This window comes from Musca autumnalis, unplaced genomic scaffold, assembly GCF_047663935.1.
Source record: "Musca autumnalis isolate F117 unplaced genomic scaffold, ASM4766393v1 scaffold_3, whole genome shotgun sequence".
In the NCBI taxonomy this organism is placed as follows: Eukaryota; Metazoa; Arthropoda; class Insecta; order Diptera; family Muscidae; genus Musca; species Musca autumnalis.
The window spans coordinates 152,489,438-152,511,803 of NW_027411866.1; the positions used below are offsets into that span (position 1 = coordinate 152,489,438).

Here is a 22,366-nt window from a genome sequence, read left to right on the forward strand (position 1 = left end):
GTATGAACCACGAGCTGTATCTGCTATACAACGATATCATTATAGTTAAACGTATCGAGATGCAGCGATTGCGTTGGCTATGCCATATAATAAGAATGAGCGATGATGAACCCGCTAAAAAGGCGTATAAATTCGAGCCACATGGCGGTGCACGCAGGATTGGCAGGCCAAAGAATAGATGGCGCAAACTAGTGGATGAAGAGATGACAAGGCGCGGTATTCCAGAAATCGAAGCACTAAACAGAGAGAATTGGAGATCTTTTCTTAGTTCGGTCTATGGAACAAATGTTATGTAATGGGCCAGCCAAGTAAGTAAGTAAGAGATACCTATAGAAGTTCAAATTGGGACAATACACTGACTGTATCGCCTCCTTATAAAACAATGACTGACTTCGTAAATGCAATGCGTCAAATGACATCCTCGCGACTTCATAAATGCAGCATTTATTGACATCGTCGCGACTTCATAAATGTCGCGCGAAACATCACATTGCCCAGCAATTGCCAAATTTGTGCAGTACTGTTATGCCAACTGGCATTTGCGAAGAAAAAAAAATACATAAGAAACAATTAGAAATGACGGCTTTGTGGTAATTATTTAATAGAATAAATTTAATAAAATAAACAAAGTAAAGCAATGTGTGCGTTCATAAATGCAGCAAAATAACATCTCTCTTTTTTGGCAATGTCAGCGTTGGCACACATATTTAATTCGTCTTTTTATGATGTTGTCATTTTTTGCAATGTAAATACTGCTTTTATGAAGTCGGCCAATGAGATGCATGGTGCGCCTTAACTAACTTTAAATAAAAACCGTTTATACGTGGGATTCTGAAACAGCAATGTTGATAGATGAGAAAAATCCGAAAACAAGAAAAAATCGCTGGAGGGATTTTTAAATAAATCGCAATCAATATTCACATTTTTTAGTTTATTTTAGGATTTTGCTTGGAAATCGAAAGTCCTATCGAAGTGGGTCTAAAGAAAATGTTGTAGCTGTGAAAATTCTCAACTAGATTGACCGTTATGATTTGTTCCTAGGTTTTACTATTTTTGAGATATATAAGTTTAAGTTGGGAAATTGCAGTCAATGCAGTTTTCACATCTACAATATTTTCTCTAATCCCATTTCGATAATACTTGAGGTTTCCAAGCAAAATCGTGAAACCCTAAAAAACCCTAAAAATGTGAACTTTGACCGCGATATACTTAAAAAGCGCTCCGGCGATTTACTTATTTTTTTCTTTTTGATTTTTTTCATCTAGGAACATTGTAGTTTCAGAATCCGCAAAAACTTTCCAAGTGTAAGCTCCTTTCATTTAAAGTTGGGTCAGGAGCACTGTGCCACTTCTCCAAATAAAGTGTGCTCACAAAGTATTCTTTCACCGGATCCGCTTCCTTGTATATAGCGATGTGGATTCCTGACTGACATAAGATTGATATTTCAATTTTTTCAAGGGAATGCTGGAGGCACACCGTTGATGCGTTGTGGGGTCTAAACCTGTTCTAAAGCCTAAATACTGAGGGTATAATAGGACAGCAAGAGCTATCTTTGACAAAAAATCAATTCAATTAGCGTCTACTACCTAAACATATGGCAAAAACAAATACTTTATTCTAAACTTTCTGAGCCTATATCTAAGGAAGTATGGATTTCGCAGCTATAACATAGGTTTTACTCTGAACTGTCGACGTCAGTATCTCGGAAAGCATGGACTTCGCAATAAGACCTACCTGTGATAGAAATTTCAGATCATTCGGCCTATTAGACCCAGACGATCGAGGTCTAGTCTTAACTCGACTATAAATCTAGATCTACAACCTTATGTTGACTACAATTTTTTAAGAAATCAATGACATCGTTCGCTTCCACTCAAACGTTCACAGTAAAATGAAGGCGTTTTCAGAATTGTAAACAACAACCCAGAAGTTTTGAGCTGATAATTTTGATAATGCAACGAATGAAAGAACGAGCGAATACCTACATAAGACGATTTATTACTAATCGATGAAACGAAGCAAATGACAACAATAACAAAGATCTATCGACTTAAACGGGCCAAGGGGATTTTCTACTATAAGATTAATTGAAACGAGCATTCGCGCTTAAGTAAACGATCAGTTGCGAGCAAAGCATCTTTGACATGAAGGCTGTGAACGGAGGCGGATAGAAAACGAATCAGTGCGCTTAATAAATCAAGCTTACATCTAAAAATACACATTTTGAAAATAGTTGTGGTAAAGTGAAAAATTGCATTAAAAATATAGTGATTTATTGCAAATAATGTTTGTAACGTCTAAAAATAGACTTTGGCGCCAACGTAACCACTAATAAGCCACGCGAACAACAAACTGCATACCTCGGTGAAAAAAAAAACGGGCGGGCATCCATCGAAGGCGCCGTTCTCATTACCATGGTGACAATATATCAAACTCACACGACAGATAAACTCTTGGACGGTGGACGAAGACACACCATAACTTATCTATTCTTGAATATTCAAAATAAATGTTTGTTGCACAGCAACAACTAGCAATTATCGGTGCCAACAACCGTGGCAACAACATATCGGTCGTGGTCACCAGTAATGGTGGCAGGCAGCATCAGCAAGCAGCAACAAGTGTCGTAAACAAATGATGATAAAAATAAACACAACAACCAACAAAAACAAAGAAATAAACTAAAAATAGAATTCACACACAACGAACCGACGGATGGACGGACGGACCCACAAACATAATCAAACAACAATCCATCCCATCGAAACTATCGATCGATTTACCGACCGACCTAACGTTCAACACCCAGACGATGAAAAACAAGTTGAATGTTTAGCCAGACACCCAACAAACCCAGCAACAAACCAGCTAGCTAGCTAACTATACTATGTCATAGGAAGAGGGCGGCAGCAGGCATTGGAATACCACCATTGTAAACAATCACGAAATCATCACCAGCAGTAGTAGCAGCAGCAACAACAACTCTAGGCGTTGTCAACAATAATAACAACAAAAGAGCACGATCCACAATAACACACGCTATTGCCACACGAAGGTTTCAACGCTCAACACAAACGATCAACCAGTCCAGAGCTATGTAGAGCTCGATGCGAATCGGTGGATTGCTCGCACTCAGCGCTATTCGCTACAGTAGACTAGAAACGTTTTAAATTGAAACGGCAGTAGAAGCAAGCAAGCAGTAGCTCCAAATAATTGCTCCCTGATCTAGTGTTATCGATTATTGATTCGAGTTTATCCCTTACAAGAATAAAAAAACAACAACAAATAAAAATATTTACTCATCTTGCAGAAAAAGTAGAAGAAGTTTATCTGTGCGAAACAGTTGGAAAGTGTATCACCACCAATCAACCACCATCAACAAAAAATAACAAATCTTCCCGAGTTTATATCCCCGAGAAACTATTTCAAAACAAAAACAAGCAGAAGGAAAATTATTGTGATTTCATTATTTGTGATAACCATTTTGGAAACATTTGTGATTTATTTTAAAATTATATGAAAAAATACAAAAAAAAGAAAATAAAACAAAATTCTTTACAAGAAAAATATAAAAAAAATCAAGTTAAGTGCGAAATATTTTTTGCATTATCGTAAATTGTGTGGCAAAACTAAATTAAAGTTCCTTAAACGAAAGTGATTAAAGTGAAAAAAATCAATCGATAGAGTACATCCAAATTCTGGAAATCTTACTAACTTAATACTGTAAACATAATTCCAAGAATTATTTAAATTAAACTTAGACATAAAGAAATTCAAAGTAAACGTAGAAAGGCCGAAACTATTGTATTCAAGTCCCTGCATCTATATAATGAACAAAAGTCGTCGCATCTCATCCACAACAACAACAAAAACATACAACATCAGGATTGCTCAGAACGAAAACCATAAAAGTAAGTATGTTTGTGAAAACTACAAAAACTTAGCAATAAACAATTAGGGAATGTTGGGTTCATTTTTCTTGTCTTGATCAGGACAAATTTCTGAGTCGATATAGACATGTTCGTCTATTGTTTTCTTTTTTTGCAAACAAAAATGTGCACCCAAAAAGAATGGACACAGGTTTTGTTATACCCACTTTGGTATTGTCAGTTAAAGGTATTTTGATATTTTAGGTAAAATTTGTGGCATTATAAATTAATTGTCTTTAATTTCACATTTACCCAGCAAAAATCCTCATTACAAACCTCCTTTCCCACCCATTATTTTAACAAGGGCATGTCGCGCGATATGTCTGCTTACTTTCTAACCACTGAAATAAGTAGTCAGAATCTACTCAGTATCTACGTATTTCAGTGGTTACCATCTACTTTGTTCAGTGGTTACAAAATAACCAGATATTTCGCGCGACATGCCCTTGTTAAAATAATGGGTGGGAAAGGAGGTTTGTAATGAGGATTTTTGCTGGGTAGTACTTTGAAAACTTCTCCACCAAAAATTTAGATTCACGTTTTATGATGACCCCACCTTATTTTAAGTATTTTGGTATAAACCCCTATACCCTCAGCATTTATGCTAGCGAGGCTATATACACTTTCATACGGGTACAATTTGCCTAATGGAAATAATGGTTTTTGACCCCAAGTATGTTTGGACGAAATCCGTTTCAGACAATTTGGAGTTGATTTAGCCATGTCAGTCTGGCTGTCTGGCTGGAGCGCACGATATCTCTCTAACGGATCTGTAGGTGCATACTTTACAATGTTTGTACTTGTAAACTTACATCACATTTTCTTTGAATTTTAAATTGACAGAAAAATACTTTTTTCTTTTTGAAATTATAATTTTCAGTTCTTGTATTTCATTTGAACCAAATATATGTTTTGTTACTTTTTTATAAATGTGCCTTTGTTTCAATTAAAAAACATAAACCTCGCACATTAATTGGTGACCTCGCGTTTTAAATCGTTGAATACAAAAACCAAATACAAAACTAGTGTAACCATGCCCTCGGAAAATTCGGATCAATTAGCAGATGGTCGGAATGAAAATTCTCAAGCCCGTAATGTTGCTGCTTCTAGTGTCCACAAGCTGCATCCATTCTGGAAAGAAAATCCAAAACTATGGTTTATGCAGGTTGAAGCTATTTTTGCAATTTCTGGTATCACTCGCGATGAGACCAAATTCCAATATGTTGTAGCAAATATCGATTCAAATTTTCTTCCTCACATTTGTGATATTTTGGAATCCCCTCCTGCTGATGGTAGAATTGTTGCCGTTAAAAATCGGCTTATGGAAACATTTTCCGAATCTCAGGAATCAAAACTCCGCAGACTGCTGAAAAATCAAGAATTAGGAGACCAAAAGCCATCGCATTTGCTGCAAATTATGAAAAATCTTGCTTCTGGTCAATTAAATGACGCTGTTCTCAAGACACTCGTTTTGGAACAACTTCCAGAAGATGTTCGGTCTATTTTAACAATAAATCAAGTAAGCGATTTGTCTTCGTTAGCTCTGCAAGCAGATAAGTTTGTCCAAACTTAGGCTAAGTTCGAAGATGGGTTATATCGATCAACTCCTTCCGGTACCTCCCCCAAAAAAGTTCGAAAATGTTCGGAAAATTTGTGCGCACGATAACTTTTGAAGGAATTGACCGATTTAATCCATACTATGCACACCGTGAAATTTCTAACAGAGGTTCTAATATGGACTCCATCGGTCCACTACTTCGGGGACCTCCCACATACAATTTTGGAAAAGTTCAGTTTAGGACCTGCTCTCGAATAGCTTTGATTTTTGTTGTAGCAACTTGTATTCACTGCCCCCATACGACAGTACAAGTTTCATCAGGAGCAAGTCCATACTTCCTGAGAAAATAGCCTGAAAGGTGCAAAAAAACCCCTATGACACCGTGTGTAGTGGTTGGAGCACAAGATAACTCTCAAATGGATCTGCCGATTCGGTCCAAAATTTGGCACTCATAATATTTTGAACAAACTTAGTTTAAGTTCGAAGATAAGCCATATCCGTCCACTCCTTGGGTACCTCCCACACAAAATTTCATATAAGTTCACTTTAAAACCTGCTCTCGAATCACTTTGATTTTTGTTGAAGCAACTTGCATTCGCTGCCTCAATTACGACGGTAAAAGTTTTTGCAGGGGCAAGTCCATACTTCTTGAAACAGCCCGAAAAGTGTAAATAACCCTATGGCACCATATGTAGTGGCTGGAAAGCAAGATAACTCTCGAACTGATTTGGACCAAAATTTGGCCTTCTTCATATTTTGTTCAATCTTAGTTTCAGTCCTGTTTAAAGCGATATTATGTTTTCCGTGGACAAGTCCATGCTTTCTGACATACTAGTCCAAAAGTTATATAATGACCCACAGAAATGACTAGTGGGCGCGGTAGCTATCGAAACGATATGACTTCCAAAATAAGATCCACTTCTATAACAGACCAAGGAGGTCCATTCTTTAAGTACCTCCTGCGCAACACTTTTGAACTCTAATCCTAATCCACATTTTTGTCGGCAAGCTCGTAGAAAAAAGATTTAATTCACATAGGCTGAGGGCATATCTCTATCGGCTAAGCCGACTGATACTTTTTTTTACTAGTTATGAGGCGTTTCCCTGCAGTCATTTCAGTGGCGTCACCGTATAATTTAGAGGTTTTTGGACCACTATGTCAGGAAGTATGGACTTGTCACAGAAAACATAATCGGGTATGTTCTGAGACACACTTCTCTTCATGCCTCAAACATTTTGTTCAAGCAATTTACTCAAATTTGTTACGAATTTCTAAGGGCTAAAATTCGTTAGGGCATTTAAGAAGAAGAGTACACCCTAGTCCGTTCAGAAAATACTCCAAAAACAAGGTGAATAAGAGGTGAATAAAATGCTTAAGGCGTGAAGTGAGAGTTGAAGTGTGTCCCAGGACATATCCGAATATAGCTGTAAACAGGACCACAAGAAGTAACATCGAATAGACCCTAAAGAATGGGCCGATATATGTAGTCCATATTTGAACTTTATCTAAGATTCGCAGAAATATTACCATGTGCAAAGTATGGACCAACTCTGTTACTGCCTTCAAGAGTTATCTTGTGCACCATTTTAGGGGGAAATTGTTGTACTATTTTGGGGCGGGTACCTAAAGGAGTGAACTCATTTTCGTACTTAAACTAAGTTTGGGTAAAAATAATCGGCTGATCCGTTGGAGAGTGATCGTGCGCTCCATCCACTACACATGGTGCCATTGTGGGTGTTTACAGCTTTCGGGCTACTTATATCCTACTAGACCCATACTTATATATACCAAAATGAATGTCTAGAAGAGCTAAGCTGATCTGGCTATGTGTGTCCGTTCGTTCGACTGTCCATCTAAATCTTGTAATCACGCTACAGGTCACAATTTTTATTTATTTATTTTGGGTGTTGATGAAGGTCCCGGAGGAGAAGAAGCCTATTGATTTGGTGATGGTCAAACAACGAAGATATCGCAATAGCCGCTAAAAAACCCAACTTTTCATTTTTGCGATTTTAATAATAATGACGAATATCACAGCAATGGTTGGGGACCTTCCAGTCTGACTATGAAAACCAAGGGGATATCGCAATAGTCGGTAATAGAACCCATTTTATTCTTTTTTAGTAATCACGCTACAGATCGCAATTTTGATTGGATCGTCACGAAATTTTGGGTGTTAATGTTTGCGGGAACAAAGGAAAAAACCTGTTGATTTTGGCAATTCAGGGGTCGGAATGTGAAAAAAAAACTTATTATGGAGAAAATGCCAACGTTTTATTTCAAAGCGAATATCTCTCTTCTGTAAGAGTTATATCGAAAGCAAAACCTGACAAGGAAAGTAGAAAATATCACCTTTAGAACGATGAGAAGTAGGTTGTCATAGGTGGTCAAACAACAGAGATATCGCAATAGTCGGTTATGCATCCCTTTTTCCATTTTTTGTGCAATCATACTACAGGTCGGAATATTGATCGGCTCCTCACGAAATTTTGGTAGTTGATGGGGGTCTCTCCTCACGAAATTTTGGTAGTTGATGGGGGTCTCACAGAGAAAGAAGCCTATTGATGATTGGCGTACATCACACTTTTCCATTTTTTTATTTGAGTTGTACTGACGATGCACTTAAATGCGTTTCAACAAAATTGGCCTGTATTAATGAAGACATTCAGAGCAAAGGCGCTAAGCTGTTCCAAATTTTAATATTTTGCCGGTCAAAAGCTTATGCACAGGGGTAGTGGCTTAGGGTATCACATAGTCGTTCCCGACCCGACTATAGCCTTGCCTCACTTGTTTTAGTTAAGCATCGGGTTAAAGTGACTTCAAACAATTTTCAATTTTTTTGAAAATTATTATCAGGGATACGAGGTAAAAAATCAAAACGCTAATATCCACGTTTTGGAGATTTTACCTCCCACTAACTACAATTCCGCAACCAGGCCTTTATATAATACGAGGGGCACTAAAGAACCTTCTGGTCTAGGCAAAACGCAGGGGTGCCAGGAGTCATTTTTTTGGAATGTTTGACTGTTTCTAGCCTAAGCGTACTCAGGACAGTTTGACATACGACCATGTGTTGTGTTGTTTACAGTGGCTTGATTAAACACCTCCAAAACATGGTTTTTGAAGGCTTCTATAGCATCTTCTGGCGACGAAAATCGTTGACCACGCCTTTTTTTCTTGATGTGCTGGAATCAGATGAAGTCATTGGATCCCCAGTCAGGGCTGTACGGCGCTGCGGCGCTCTGGTTTGAATCGATGTGTGAGAGGTCGCATTGTCATGATGCAGAATGATTTGTCTTCTCTTGTTCGTTTTACGAATTTCTCAGAAGACTTTAGGCAAATAAATTTTAGTGTAACACTCAGAATTAACCGTCCTACATTTCTGAAGCCGTATAGTTGCCACACTGCCAGTTTTGTCGAAGAAATAGGCGACCATTTGCTTCGAAGGTCTTCTTCCATGAACAGCTTTCGATGGATTTGGCTCGCTTTCGAAGACCCAACCGGTTGATTCCTGTCTTGTTTGGAGCTCCTAAGAATAGATCCAAGATTCGTCTTCTGTAACGATTTCATAAATGTCGTTTGAAGCACCGCGATTGTGTTTATTCACAATTTCTTTGCACCAATCCACAAGAGCCCTTTTTTGAGCGATTGGCCAATTTTGCTAGATGTAGGGAGAAAAATCCATTTTTACGGCCAGGTGTTCATGCAGTATCACATGTTAGTTGGTGGAAGAAATGCCCAAGGATGCCTCTATCTCACGGTATATAACGTGGCGATCCTGCATTATCCATTCAGGGACGGCTTAATTTTTTTTCTGGCACAACGGCCGATTTTGGGCTACCCTCATGACTTTCGTTTTTTTTTTGCGAGTGTCGGCCACGATTGAATTCATAGGATGTACCTTTATCGACATAAAAATATTTAATTTGATTGATGCACTCTTGCCGTGGTTATCCACGTCGAAACTTGTAAAAAATTATCGGACGAAAATGTTCACAAGTAAATTCAATTTTTTAGCAAAGTGAATTTTTCAAGTCACTGTAAACAACCCAATACATGGTCGTATGTCAAACTGTCCTGAGTACGCTTATACTAAAAGCTGTCAAACTTTCCAAAAAAATGTTCAAATTACGCCTGGCGACACTGCGTGTTGCCTAGGCCAGAATGGTTTTTAGTACCCCTCGTACAGTGTGCCACCTTTAGGTGTTATTGTGACGCCCAGTACATTTACCTGAAACTGAACCTTATCTATAAAGAGTCCGTACATTCCAGGTGCAGATTCGAAGATCATGGTCCCTAAAACGTTTGCGGGGGTCATCAACTTTAGAGGGGTTCGTTTTTTTTCTTTTTGATTGTTTATTTTTTATAGTGCGATGTTTTTTGTAGTCCCCCAATACCCAACCGAAGTATCTGTCGTTCTTATAGGTGAACGCGCGGCACATATTAGTTCGCTAACTTTAACTGGTGTTGTAGGCAGCTCTTTAGGTGACATCACGGGAAGGTAATTGTACACTTGAGATGAAAGATGGATCAAGATAAGTCCTGGGCTTTGCCATGTTAAAGCTAGTCAAGCCGTTGTTTGGCATCTTCACTCTTCTTCCATACCTTACGTCACACAAGTACACCTAAAAATTGGTTTTATATGCTTACAATGTCATATTTAGAAGCCTAAATATTTCAACATCTTTATAATTTCTTATCTCTATGATTTCGAAAAGGTGAGTCTTGGAGCAATAATAATTCGTTGTTTTACAAACCTACATAAAATAATCTTCCCATATGTTATGGTGTAGGGAATCAAAACCCAGTATGAACGAACGACCGTCAACCAAAATAAAACAAAAATAAAAACATTTGATTTCAATTTTTATTACATATTATGTTTCGTATGTGTATAGAAATTGCTATAGGAACTATTTTAATTTAATTTAGCATTACATTTTATTAAAAGTACATACACATACATACATGTACACATCTTCTATGTAATAATGTGTGAAATATATACAACTAAAAAATAAAAAAAAACAAAATAATTTTAAGAGCGCGTGCTACACTGTGTATAACACTATCAGTGTCTGCAGGGTGAACTATTTCCGAGAAAAGAAGGAAAAAAAGTGACAACAACAATAAGAACAACAACAGCGCCGAGATAAGAATTCTATTTTAAAAATATATATAAAATATTTTAAAACCGAAGAATTTGTTTATTCATAAAAAATATTTTAATAATTCATTGATAATGAAATGCCACTATTTCACATAAAAATATTTACAAGCACTCGGACTGACTTGCTAATTGTAATATGACGAAGACAACAATAGCGACATATGTAGCTTTAAAACAACAACAACAGCGACAGAAATAAGAGACGTTCATAATAGGAATCTACTTCTATGAGTCGAAAGTGTCTGGCAGCAACAATAACAACTGGGTATTGGATTGGACTTTATTAAAATCAAAACAACAAAACCTCGCTCGGTGGTCACTGATAATACAAATATGGACCGTGATTATTATTTATTAATGTGTATAGATGTACATAAATATTTTATAATTACACACATTTAAATATAAACACACTTGTTATTAAATTTAAATACATGTGTCAGAAGAATGAGAACAACGAATGCGGTTTGCAAATTATTCCATTGCAAGAATAAAAACAACAACAGCAGCAGCGTGTAAGGAAAATTCCCATGACCAAATTTTGTTTTTACATGATAGTTGGTGCATGTAATCTGATGGAAGGCTTACTTGAAATTTATTTTTATATAGAACAGATTGTAGTTCTCAAAAGTGGTCTAAAAGTATTCTTAAAAAAATAATCCATTAAGGCTGTAATATTCCTTGAGAAATATCCATTAACATAAACCACAATTATAGCTGTCAAAGTATGTAGTTCTTCATATACTATATGATTTAAAAAATCCCTTTAACATGTTTCATAAATGTAATAAAACTAGATTTTTTTGATAATTGTGGCTACAAAAGAATCTGCTTTACTCGCATACTTTGATCAATTCCCTTCAATTCCCAAAAAAAAAATACAAAAACCAATAAAACTCATATTCGTTGTCATATCTCTGAATCATTTCAGATGGTGTTGCTCATCAGGAAAAAATCTACCAACGCCAGGAAATCATTGGCCATGGTAACAAAAGCCCACTCAATTACCTCGTCAATTCTAATGACTGGCCTCCTTATTGTCCGCTTAATAGTTGTCATTAATATGACAGGATCATTGCAGGCAAATCCTATAACCTCAAGATTCAATAGTTCAGATATTGATTTCAAACGTTACTGTGGTCGTTCTCTAACGGATCTCATGCTACTTATATGTGGTGAAAATGTTCGCCCTGTATCGAATAGTGAGTGTACATTTAGTTTAGGATGATATTTATGAAAATTCATGAACATTTTTTCTCTCTATTTTCTCCTCTTTTCAATAACAGCGAACGTGACAGGAAATAATTCACTTAGATCACGAAATGGAGAGACGATATCTGATTGTTGTAGACATCCGTGCGGTTATACTCAGCTTAAGCTATATTGTCCAGAAGAGTGAGAAATACAAAAAAAAATGAGGGCCCACAGAGATTTAAGACTTGGAACACAACACTTGATATTCTTCTTATTTAAATTTGTTTTATTTATAATATTTTTTTTTAATTTATATATACAAAAAGATGAGTAACCTATGATCTTCATGTTAGCTTTTACTACAAACTACATATGTATATTGTTAGTTTTATAAATTAATTTTAATAAATATTTACTAATTTTTTTGCGAAAAGGAAAGTCCGACATTGACTTTTATACAACTTGCCATTGAATATTCACACCAAATGTATACTATATATACTTCACTCTTCACAAATAACGTTTTTAACATTTTAAAATATTGTTCCTATAAATCCAAAAATTATCACAAACAAATCAAGTTAAATAAAACACCGTACAAACGAAGAGATCTACACCCATTGTCTTTTTGGTTGCACCTATTGTTTAAAAAATGCACGATCAGTGCCTTTTTTATTGCCCCTAAAAATTCTTTTAAAATCAATGTTCATAACAAAATTTACGTCCATTGCATCCTATTTTTTTAATCCATTGCCTCCTAATTTTTACAGTGTTTTATTTAACTTGCTTTGGTGTCCGTTTAGTTCAAACCTGTAGCGGGATTCTGTAACTCATTTTTGCTGTTACCGACAAAAATCGGTAAAATTATATCGCAAAATTATGACTAAAAACATAAAGAAAAGTTGGCATCACTGTCTGTGTCGATAGAGGCTAGCGACGACGTTTTATTCATCGTTAACTTACCGAAAAATTTCGTTAATTATCGAAATTATAAGCATTTTAATTTTACCGACAATTATCGATAACAGCAAAAACGAGTTACAGAATCCCACTACTCGTAAAGCTGGGTACACATTGTCAGTTTTGAATGACAGCTTTGTTGTTGCTTGCTAGTGTGGCCGTTCATTTTTGTCATTCATCATGCAACCACAAAATGTTTTGTGGTTGCTGGACGGTTTGACAGTTATCGATTCAAAACTGACAATGTGTACCCAGCTTAACTCATTATACCCTCAGCCTTTAGGCTATGAAGGGTATATACACTTTCATACGGGCAAAATGTGCCTCATCGAAATAATGGTTTTAGACCCCAAGTATGTTTGGACGAAATGTGTTTCAGACAATTTGGAGTCGATTGAGCAATGTCCGTCCGTCTGTCTGTCTGTCTGGCTGGCTGGAGCGCACGATAACTCTCGAAGGGATGAACCGATTCGGTTCAAATTTTGGCTTTCGTAATATTTTCGGTCCACTCCTTCCGGTACCTCCCCCACAAAAGTTCGAAAATGTTCGGAAAATTTGTGCGCACGATAACTCTTGAAGGGAGTAACCGATATGGTCCATACTTGCCCATCGTGGAGCGTGTACCAGACTTAGATCAGGTTTTAATATGGACTCAATCGGTCCACTCCGTCGGGTACCTCCCACACACAATTTTGGAAAAGTTCAGTTTAGGGCCATCTCTCGAATCGTTTTGATTTTTGCTTTAGCAACTTGTATTCACTGCCCTCCATACGACGGTATAAGTTTCATCAGGGGCAAGTCCATACTTCCTGAGAAAATAGCCTGAAAGTTGCAAAAAACCCCTATGACACCGTGTGAGGAGGTTGGAGGGCAAAATAACTCTCGAACAGGTCTGCCGATTCGGTCCAAAGTTTGGCCTTAGTAATATTTTGTCCAAACATAGTTTAAGTTCGAAGATAAGCCATATCGGCCCACTCCTTCAGGTACCTCCCCCACAAAATTTCAAAAATGTTCGGAAAAATTATTCGTACTGTAACTTTTGAAGGGAGTGGCCGAATTGGTCCATACTTAACACATCTTAATATATCTACGAGATATAGATCAGGTCCAAATATGGACTATATTTGTCCACTTCATCCAGTACCTCCCGAACAAAATTTCGGATAAGTTCACTTTAAGACCTGCTATCGAATCACTTTAGTTTTGTTGAAGCAACTTGCATTCGCTGCCTCAATTATGATGGTAAAAGTTTTTTCAGGGGCAAAACCACACTTCTTAAGCAGACAGCCCAAAGGGAGTAAAACCCCCCTATGGCAACGTATGTAGTGGCTGGAGATCGACTTCCATAATGGTCAATGTCGATCCATTCTTTTAAGTAATTCCCCGCAAAACTTCTGCTCTTTAATCTAATCAACATATTTGTCGGTTCATGCGTTCAAAATTTTTAAAACCCTCTAAATTCCTACGTTTTATGGGAAAAAAATGTTTCAATATACACAGGCTGAGGGTATATCTCTGTCGGCCAAGCCGACTGATACTTTTTTTACTTGTTACTTGTTTAATTTACGTCCATTGCCTCCTATTTTTTTAATTTATGTCCTTTGCCTCCTAATTTTTTAAATCCACGTACATTCCTCTTAATTTTTCTTTCAAAAATCCGCGTCCTTGCCTCCTAAATTTTTCCTTAAAAATCCACATCCATTGCCTCCTAAATTTTTCTTTTTAAAATACACGTCCTTTGCCTCTTATTTTCTTTTAAATCCACATCCATCGCCTCCTAATTCTTTTTTAAATCCACATCCATAGCCCCCTAATTATACCCTCAGCATTTATTCTAACGACGGTATATACACTTTCATACGGGCAAAATGTGCCTCATCGAAATAATGGTTTTAGACCCCAAGTATGTTTGGACGAAATGTGTTTCAGACAATTTGGAGTCGATTGAGCAATGTCCATCCGTCTGTCTGTCTGTCTGTCTGGAGCGCACGATAACTCTAAAACGGATCAACCGATTCGGTCCAAAATTTGGCTTTCGTAATATTTTGTCCAAACTTAGTTTAAGTTCGAAGATGGGTTATATCGGTCCACTCCTTCTGGTACCTCCCCCAAAAAAGTTCAAAAATGTTCGGAAAATTTATACGTACGATAACTCCTGAAGGAAGCAACCGATTTGGTCCAGAATTCGCAGCTCGTGAAATATCTACCAGACTTAGATAAGGTTCCAATATGGACTCAATCGGTCCACTCCTTTGGGTACCTCCCACACAAAATTTCGGAAAAGTTCAGTTTAGGACCAGCTCTCGAATCGGTTTGATTTTTGTTTTAGCAACTTGTATTCACTACGGTACGACGGTACAAGTTTCATCAGGGGCAAGTACATACTTCCTGAGAAAATAACCTGAAAGTTGCAAAAAACCCTATGGCAACGTGTGAGGTGGTTGGAGCCCAAGATAACTCTTGAACGGATCTGCCGATTCCGTCCAAAATTTGGCCTTAGTAATATTTTGTCCAAACATAGTTTAAGTTTGAAGATAAGCCATATCGGTCCACACCTTCAGGTACCTCCCCCACAAAAGTTCAAAAATGTTCGGGAAAATTGTTTGTACGGTAACTCTTGAAGGAAGTGGCGGAATTGGTCTATACTTTACACATCCTAATATATCCACCAAATATAGGTCAGGTTCAAATATGGACTATATTTGCCGACTCCTTCCGGTACCTCCCACACAAAATTTCGGATAAGTTCAATTTAAGACCTGATATCGAATCACTTTTTTTGTTGAAGCAACATGCATTCGCTGCCTCAATTACGATGGTAAACGTTTTTTTAGGGGCAAGTCCATACTTCTTGAGCAAACATCCCGAAGAGCGTAAAAACCCCTTATGGCACCATATGTTGTGGCTGGAGATCCACTTCCATAACAGTCAATGTCGATCCATTCCTTTTAGTATCTCCTCCGCAAAACCGTGTGAGGTGGTTGGAGCGCAAAATCACTCTCGAACGGATCTGCCGATTGGGTCCAAAATGTGGCCTTAGTAATATTTTGTCCAAACATAGTTTAAGTTCGAAGATAAGCCATATCGGTATACTCCTTCAGGTACCTCCCCCACAAAATTTCAAAAATGAAAAATTGTTCGTACGGTAACTTTTGAAGGGAGTGGGCGAATTGTTCCATACTTTACACATCCTAATATATCTATCAGATATAGATCAGGTTCAAATATGGAATATATATGTCCACTTCATCCAGTACCTCCCAAACAAACTTTCAGATAAGTTCACTTTAAGACCTGCTATCGGATCACGTTGATTTTAGTTGAAGCAACTTTCATTCGCTGCCTTAATTACGATGGTAAAAGTTTTTTCAGGGGCAAATCCTCACTTCTTGAGCAAACAGCCCGAAGGGTGTAAAAACCCCTATGGCACCATATGTAATGACTGGAGATCCACTTCCATAATGGTCAATGTCGATCCATTCCTTTAAGTATTTCCTCCGCAAAACTTTTGCTCTTTAATCTTAATCAACATTTTTGTCGTTTCATACTCCCAAAAATTTTAAAACCCACTAAATACATACGTTTTTTGGGAAAAAATTGTTTCAATATACACAGGCTGAGGGTATATCTCTGTCGGCCAAGCCGACTGATACTTTTTTACTTGTTTTTTTTTTTTAATCCACATCCATAGCCTCCTAATTTTTTTAATCCACATCCATAGCCTCCTAATTTTTTTTTTTGAAATCCACATCCATAGCCTCCTATTTTTTTAAATCCACATCAATAGCCCCCTAATTATACCCTCAGCCTTTAGGCTAAAGAGGGTATTTACACTTTGATACGACCAAAAATGTGCCTCATAGAAATAATGGTTTTAGACCCCAAGTATGTTTGTACGATATCCGTTTCAGACAATTTTGAGTAGATCTAGCAATGTCCGTCCGTCTGTCTGTCTGTCTGTCTGTCTGTCTGGCAGGCTGGTGCGCACGATAACTCTCGAACGGATCAATCGATTCGGTTCAAATTTTGGGTACCCAAATATTTTGTCCAGATTCGATTTAAGTTCGAAGATGGGCCATATAGGTCCATTCCTTCAGGTACCTCCCCCACAAATGTTCAAAAATTGTCGCAAAACTTGTGCGCACGATAACTCTTGTAGGGAATAACCGATTTGATCCAAACTTTGCACATCGTGTAATTTCTACCAAACTTAGATGAGGTTCCAATATGGACTCAATCGGTCCACTCCTTCCGGTACCCCCCACACAAAATTTCGGAAAAGTTCAGTTTAGGACCTGGTCTCGAATCGCTTTGATTTTTGTTTACGCAAGTTGTATTCCCTGTCCTCTATACGACGCTGTAAGTTTCATTAGGGGCAAGTCCATACTTCCAGAGAAAATAGCCTGAAAGTTACAAAAAACCCTATGACACCGTGTGTAGTGGTTGGAGCGCAAGATAACTCTCGAACGGATCCGCCGATTCGGTCCAAAATTTGGCTTTCGTAATATTTTGTCCAAACTTAGTTCAAGTTCAAAGATGGATTATATCGGTCCACTCCCTCCGGTACCTCCCCCACAAAAGTTCGAAAATATTCGGAAAATTTGTGCTTACGATAACTCTTGATGGGAGTAACCGATTTGGTCTATACTTTGCACATTATGAAATTTCTACCAGACTTAGATGAGGTTCCAATATGAACTCAATCGGTAAACTCCTTCGAGTACCTCCCACACAAAATTTCGGAAAAGTTCAGTTTAGGACCTGCTCTCGAATCGCCTTGGTTTTTGTTGTAACATCTTGTATTCACTGTCCCCTATACGAAGGTACAAGTTTCCTCTGGGGCAAGTCCATACTTCCTGAAAAAATAGTCTGAAAGTTGAAAAAGAAACCATAAGCCATATCTGTCCACTCCTTCAGGTACCTACCCCACAAAAGTTAAAAAATGTTCGGAAAAATTGGGCCACGATAACTCTTGATGGGAGTGACCGATTCGGTCCATACTTTACACATTCTCATAATATCTACCAGATATAGATCAGGTTCGAATATGGACTATATTTGTTCGCTCCATCCCGTACCTCCCACACAAAATTTTGGATAAGTTCACTTTAAGACCTGCTATTGAATCACTTTGATTTTTAAATGGTTTTATTTAGCTCACCCCGTTTGTTTTTTTTTTTATTTATTATTTATTTTGTTGAAGCAACTTACATTCGCTGCCTCAATTACGATGGTAAAAGTTGTTTCAGGGGCAAGTCCATACTTCTTGAGAAAACAGCCCGAAGGGTGTAAAAACCCCCTATGGCACCCCCATGGTCTATGTCGGTCCATTCCTTTAAGAACCTTTTCCGCACAATTTTTGAACTTTAATCCTAATCAACATTTTTGTCGGTTCATACGACCAAAATTTTGAAACCCCCTAAATACATATTTTTTTTTTTTGTGAAAAAAGTGTTTCAATTTGCACAGGCTGAGGGTATATCTCTGTCGGCCGAGCCGACTGATACTTTTTTACTTGTTTTTTTTAAATCCATGTCCATTGCCTTCTATTTTTTTTTCAAATCCACGTCCATGCCTCCCAATTTTTTTTTAATCCAAGTCAATTGTCTCCTAAATGTTTTTTTAAAAATCCACGTCAATTGCCTCCTATTTTTTTTTAAATCCACGTCAGTTGTCTCCTAATTTTTTTTAAAAAATTCACTTCATTTGGCTCTAATTTTTTTTTTCAAAATGCACATGAATTGCCTCTAAAGTTTTTTTAAAGATCCATGTCCATTGGCTTCCAGTTTTTTTAAATACACGTTCATTGCCTTATAACATTTTTAAATCTACGCCCTCCTAATTTTTTTTTAAATTCACGTCAATTGCCTTAAATTTTTTTTTAAAGTCACGTCAACTTGCTCTATTTTTTTTTAATTCACATCAATTGACTCTAAATGTTTTTTAAAGATCCACTTCCATTGCCTTCTATTTTTTTTTTAAATCCACGTCATCCTATTTTTTTAAATCCAAGGCAATGTCCCCCTAATTTTTTTAAGAAAATCCTCGCCTATTGCTTCCTATTTTTTCAAACCCACGTTTTTTTTAAATCTACGCTCATTGCTTCACGTCTATTGCGTCCTAATTTTTTTAAAAAATCCAGGTCCATTGCCTTCTTATTTTTTTTAAATCCAGGTCCATTGCCTCTTAAGTTCTTCTAAAAAAATCCACGTCCTTTTAAAAATTCTAATTTTAATGCTTATACATATCCAAATTTTTAAAACTTTTAACAATCCAAGATTTCAAAGCTTTTAATTTTTTAACGATTTTAAAAGTGGATTTTATAAAGCTTTAAAAGACCGAAGTTTTTATAGCATTAATTAAAGCTTTCAAATGTCTATTGTTGCTGCTACAAAGTTTTTAAAAATACACCTTTATTGGAGTCTATCGATGCACCTAGAAAGGTTTTAAAAATCCACTTTTATTGGAGTCTATTATTGCTCCTAGAGAGGTTTAAAAAATAGACCTTTATTATTGCTCCTAGAGAGGTTTTAAAAAATCCACCTTTATTATTGCTCCTAGAGAGGTTTTAAAAAATCCACCTTTAATATTGATCCTAGAAAGCTTTTAAAAAATCCACCTTTATTATTGCTCCTAGAAAGCTTTTGAATAATCCACGTTTAATGGTATCTATTAATGCTCTTAGAAAGCTTTTGAAAAATCCACGTTTATTGGTATCTATTAATGCTCTTAAAAAGCTTTTAATAGAATCCACGTTTATTGGTATCTATTAATGCTCTTAAAAAGCTTTTAATAGAATCCACGTTTATTGGTATCTTCTAATGCTCTTAAAAGCTTTTAATAGAATCCACGTTTATTGGTATCTTCTAATGCTCTTAAAAAATATAATCCACGTTTATTGGTATCTTCTAATGCTCTTAAAAAGCTTTTAATATAATCCACGTTTATTGGTATCTATTAATGCTCTTAAAAAGCTTTTAAAAAATCCACGTTTATTGGTATCTATTAATGCTCTTAAAAAGCTTTAAAAATTCCACGTTTATTGGTATCTATTAATGCTCTTAAAAAGCTTTTAAAAAATCCACGTTTATTGGTATTTATTAATGCTCTTAAAAAGCTTTTAAAAAATCCACGTTTATTGGTATCTATTAATGCTCTTAAAAAGCTTTTAAAAAAACCACGTTTATTGGTATCTATTAAGGCTCTTAAAAAGCTTTTAAAAAATCCACGTTTATTGGTATCTATGAATGCTTGTAAAAAGCTTTTAATAAAATCAACGTTTATCGGTATCTATTATTGCTCCTAGAAAGTTTTTTAAAAACCACGTTTATCGGTGTCTATTATTGCTCCTAGAAAGCTTTTAAAAAACACGTTTATCTGCGTCTATTGCTCCTAGAAAGCTTTTAAAAAACACGTTTACAAGCGTCTATTATTGCTTCTAGAAAGCTTTTAAAAATCCACGTTTATTAGCGCCTATTATTGCTCCTAGAAAACTTTTAAAAATCCACGTTTGTTGGCCTCTATTGTTGCTCCTAGAAAGCTTTTAAAAATCCACGTTTATTAGCTTCTATTGTTGCTACTAGAAAGCATTTAACATCCACTTTTTTGGCTTATTGCTCCTAGAAAACTTTTAAAAATCCACGTTTATTGGCCATTATTATTGCTCCTAGAAAACTTTTAAAAAATCCACGTTTATCGGCCTCTATTATTGCTCCTAGCAAGCTTTTAAAACTCCACGTATATTGGAGTCAAAAATTGCTGCTAGAAAGCTTTAAAAATCCACGTATATTGGTGTCAATTATTGCTCCTTTGTTACTCCCAGAAAGCTTTAAAAAATCCACGTTTATTGGTGTCTATTGATGCTCATAGAAAGCTTTAAAAATGCACGTTTATTGTTGCTGCAAGAAAGCTTTAACAACTCACGTTTATTGGTGCTCTTGCTACTCCAAAAATATGTTTTAATTACCTCATAGAAGAGTCGATCTAGCCTAGCTCTAAATTCCTACCATAAGTACCATTTGAACAAAATACTAATGAAAAATTCTCTTTTCTCTTTGCAGATGACGTTTTCTCAATGTATAATCTCATCGCGTGCGTTAAGTTCAACAACAATCGCGTCTTTAGTCATAATAAGCTTCATTGTGATAATTACCCTGCCAACACCTGCCCGCACACAACCGTTGACGTCACAGTCACACGTACCACATCAGCGTTACTGCAGCACATCGTTATTTGAAGCCATAAGGACAATTTGTAACGGACGTTACAATTCATTGTCGAATGTCTATCGTAAGTTTTAAACTCAGACACCTACGCACCCGGATAATTGAAACTAATTTATCTCTTTCTTCTCTTATAGCCGAAAGTTTTGGCAATCAAAATCGTGCCAGTCTTTTGAGGCGTTTATTACCGGATGACAATGTCATTTATAGGCCCTCATTCGGTGGTCCAGTCCATGAATGTTGTCGTCGTCCCTGTGGCTATTCGGAACTGCAGTCTTATTGTGCAGAATAAATTCTAATTTATAAACTAAGATCATCGCTCATCTCCATTGTCATAATCGCGAAATCATTTTGACAAATTTTGTATTACATTGTCACTGTCATTGCCATCTCTAATATCTCTCACTCTGTCTTACACTTACACGCATTTTCCTCACATTCATTTAGGCTGTTTAGTTTTAAGTTCCTTCCTCCTATCCTTTAAGTTGTAAAGCAAAAAATCTTTGTTAATATTTTCTAATAATTTGTTTATGTAGTGTTTTTTTTGTCTGTGTTTTGTCGCGACGTTTGCTATTTTTTCGTCATATTTTGTGTTCGTTTTTTATTTTTGTATAATTTTTTTGTGTGTTTAATTTTTTTTAGCGAAATGTTGTTAGCAAATTTTTACTTTACAAAAGACATTTTTATAAAAAACGAAAAAAATAAAAATTTGAATGAAAAAACTGTTAAGAAATGGATAATAGTGTTTTTATTGGAGAAGATAGAATAGGACATTTTTGGCGAAACCGAGCTTAAGACCTTTCTTTGATGTGTTTATTTATTAAACTGTATTCTTATTTTTTGGTAACTGTATTACCAAAGTGACATCGAACTAAAAAACAATGCCAGCAGAAACTTTCTACAATCGTTTGGATGCTAAACTCCCACAACATCGCAGCAGCTGATCACAAAAAGTAACAGTCCTCAAAGAACCACTATATAAATAATCAGAACTATTTGCTTAACATTTTGTTTTGGAAAGTTGGTTTTTGGAAACAATGCCGTTATACATGGAATGTGTTAAAAAAAAACTAAAATAAGTTTTTAATTCAATTCATCTTATTGAAGAACAGGAGGTCTTGTAGAAGAACAGGGAGTCTTGTTATATAAGAGCAGGACGTCTTCTCATAGAAGGGAATGAAGTGCGGGCAGTCTTTTTACAGAAGAGCAGGAGACCTTCTTATAGAAGAGCAGTATGTCTTCTAATAGAAGAGCATGATGTCTTCTTAAAGAAGAGGAGGACGTCTCCTAATAGGAGAGCAGGAGGCATTCTTATAGAAAAGCAGAAGTCTT

The 22,366-nt window shown here is 36.4% G+C and overlaps 1 protein-coding gene across 2 annotated transcripts; it reads left to right on the forward strand.

Annotated features, from left to right (window-relative positions):
* The first annotated feature begins 2,085 nt into the window (after positions 1-2,085).
* LOC141397948 (LIRP-like) lies at positions 2,086-21,767 on the forward strand. 2 transcript variants are annotated; one of them, XM_073974938.1, is made up of 3 exons: positions 2,086-3,911; positions 20,873-21,101; positions 21,172-21,767. In XM_073974938.1, exons 2-3 carry the CDS (start codon positions 20,873-20,875, stop codon positions 21,324-21,326), a joined length of 384 nt encoding a protein of 127 aa, XP_073831039.1. In that variant the 5' UTR covers positions 2,086-3,911; the 3' UTR covers positions 21,327-21,767. The 2 variants fall into 2 exon arrangements, with proteins under 2 accessions (XP_073831039.1, XP_073831040.1); XM_073974939.1 differs by lacking the exons at positions 20,873-21,101; positions 21,172-21,767 and adding exons at positions 11,590-11,860; positions 11,945-12,290 and having other exon boundaries at positions 2,259-3,911.
* Positions 21,768-22,366: the final 599 nt, after the last annotated feature.

Coding starts and splice junctions, on each gene's coding strand:
- LOC141397948 (XM_073974938.1), top strand. CDS start 20,873: ATGACGTTTTCTCAATGTATAATCTCATCGCGTGCGTTAAGTTCAACA. Junction 21,102..21,171: donor TTCATTGTCGAATGTCTATC/GTAAGTTTTAAA, acceptor CTTCTCTTATAG/CCGAAAGTTTTGGCAATCAA.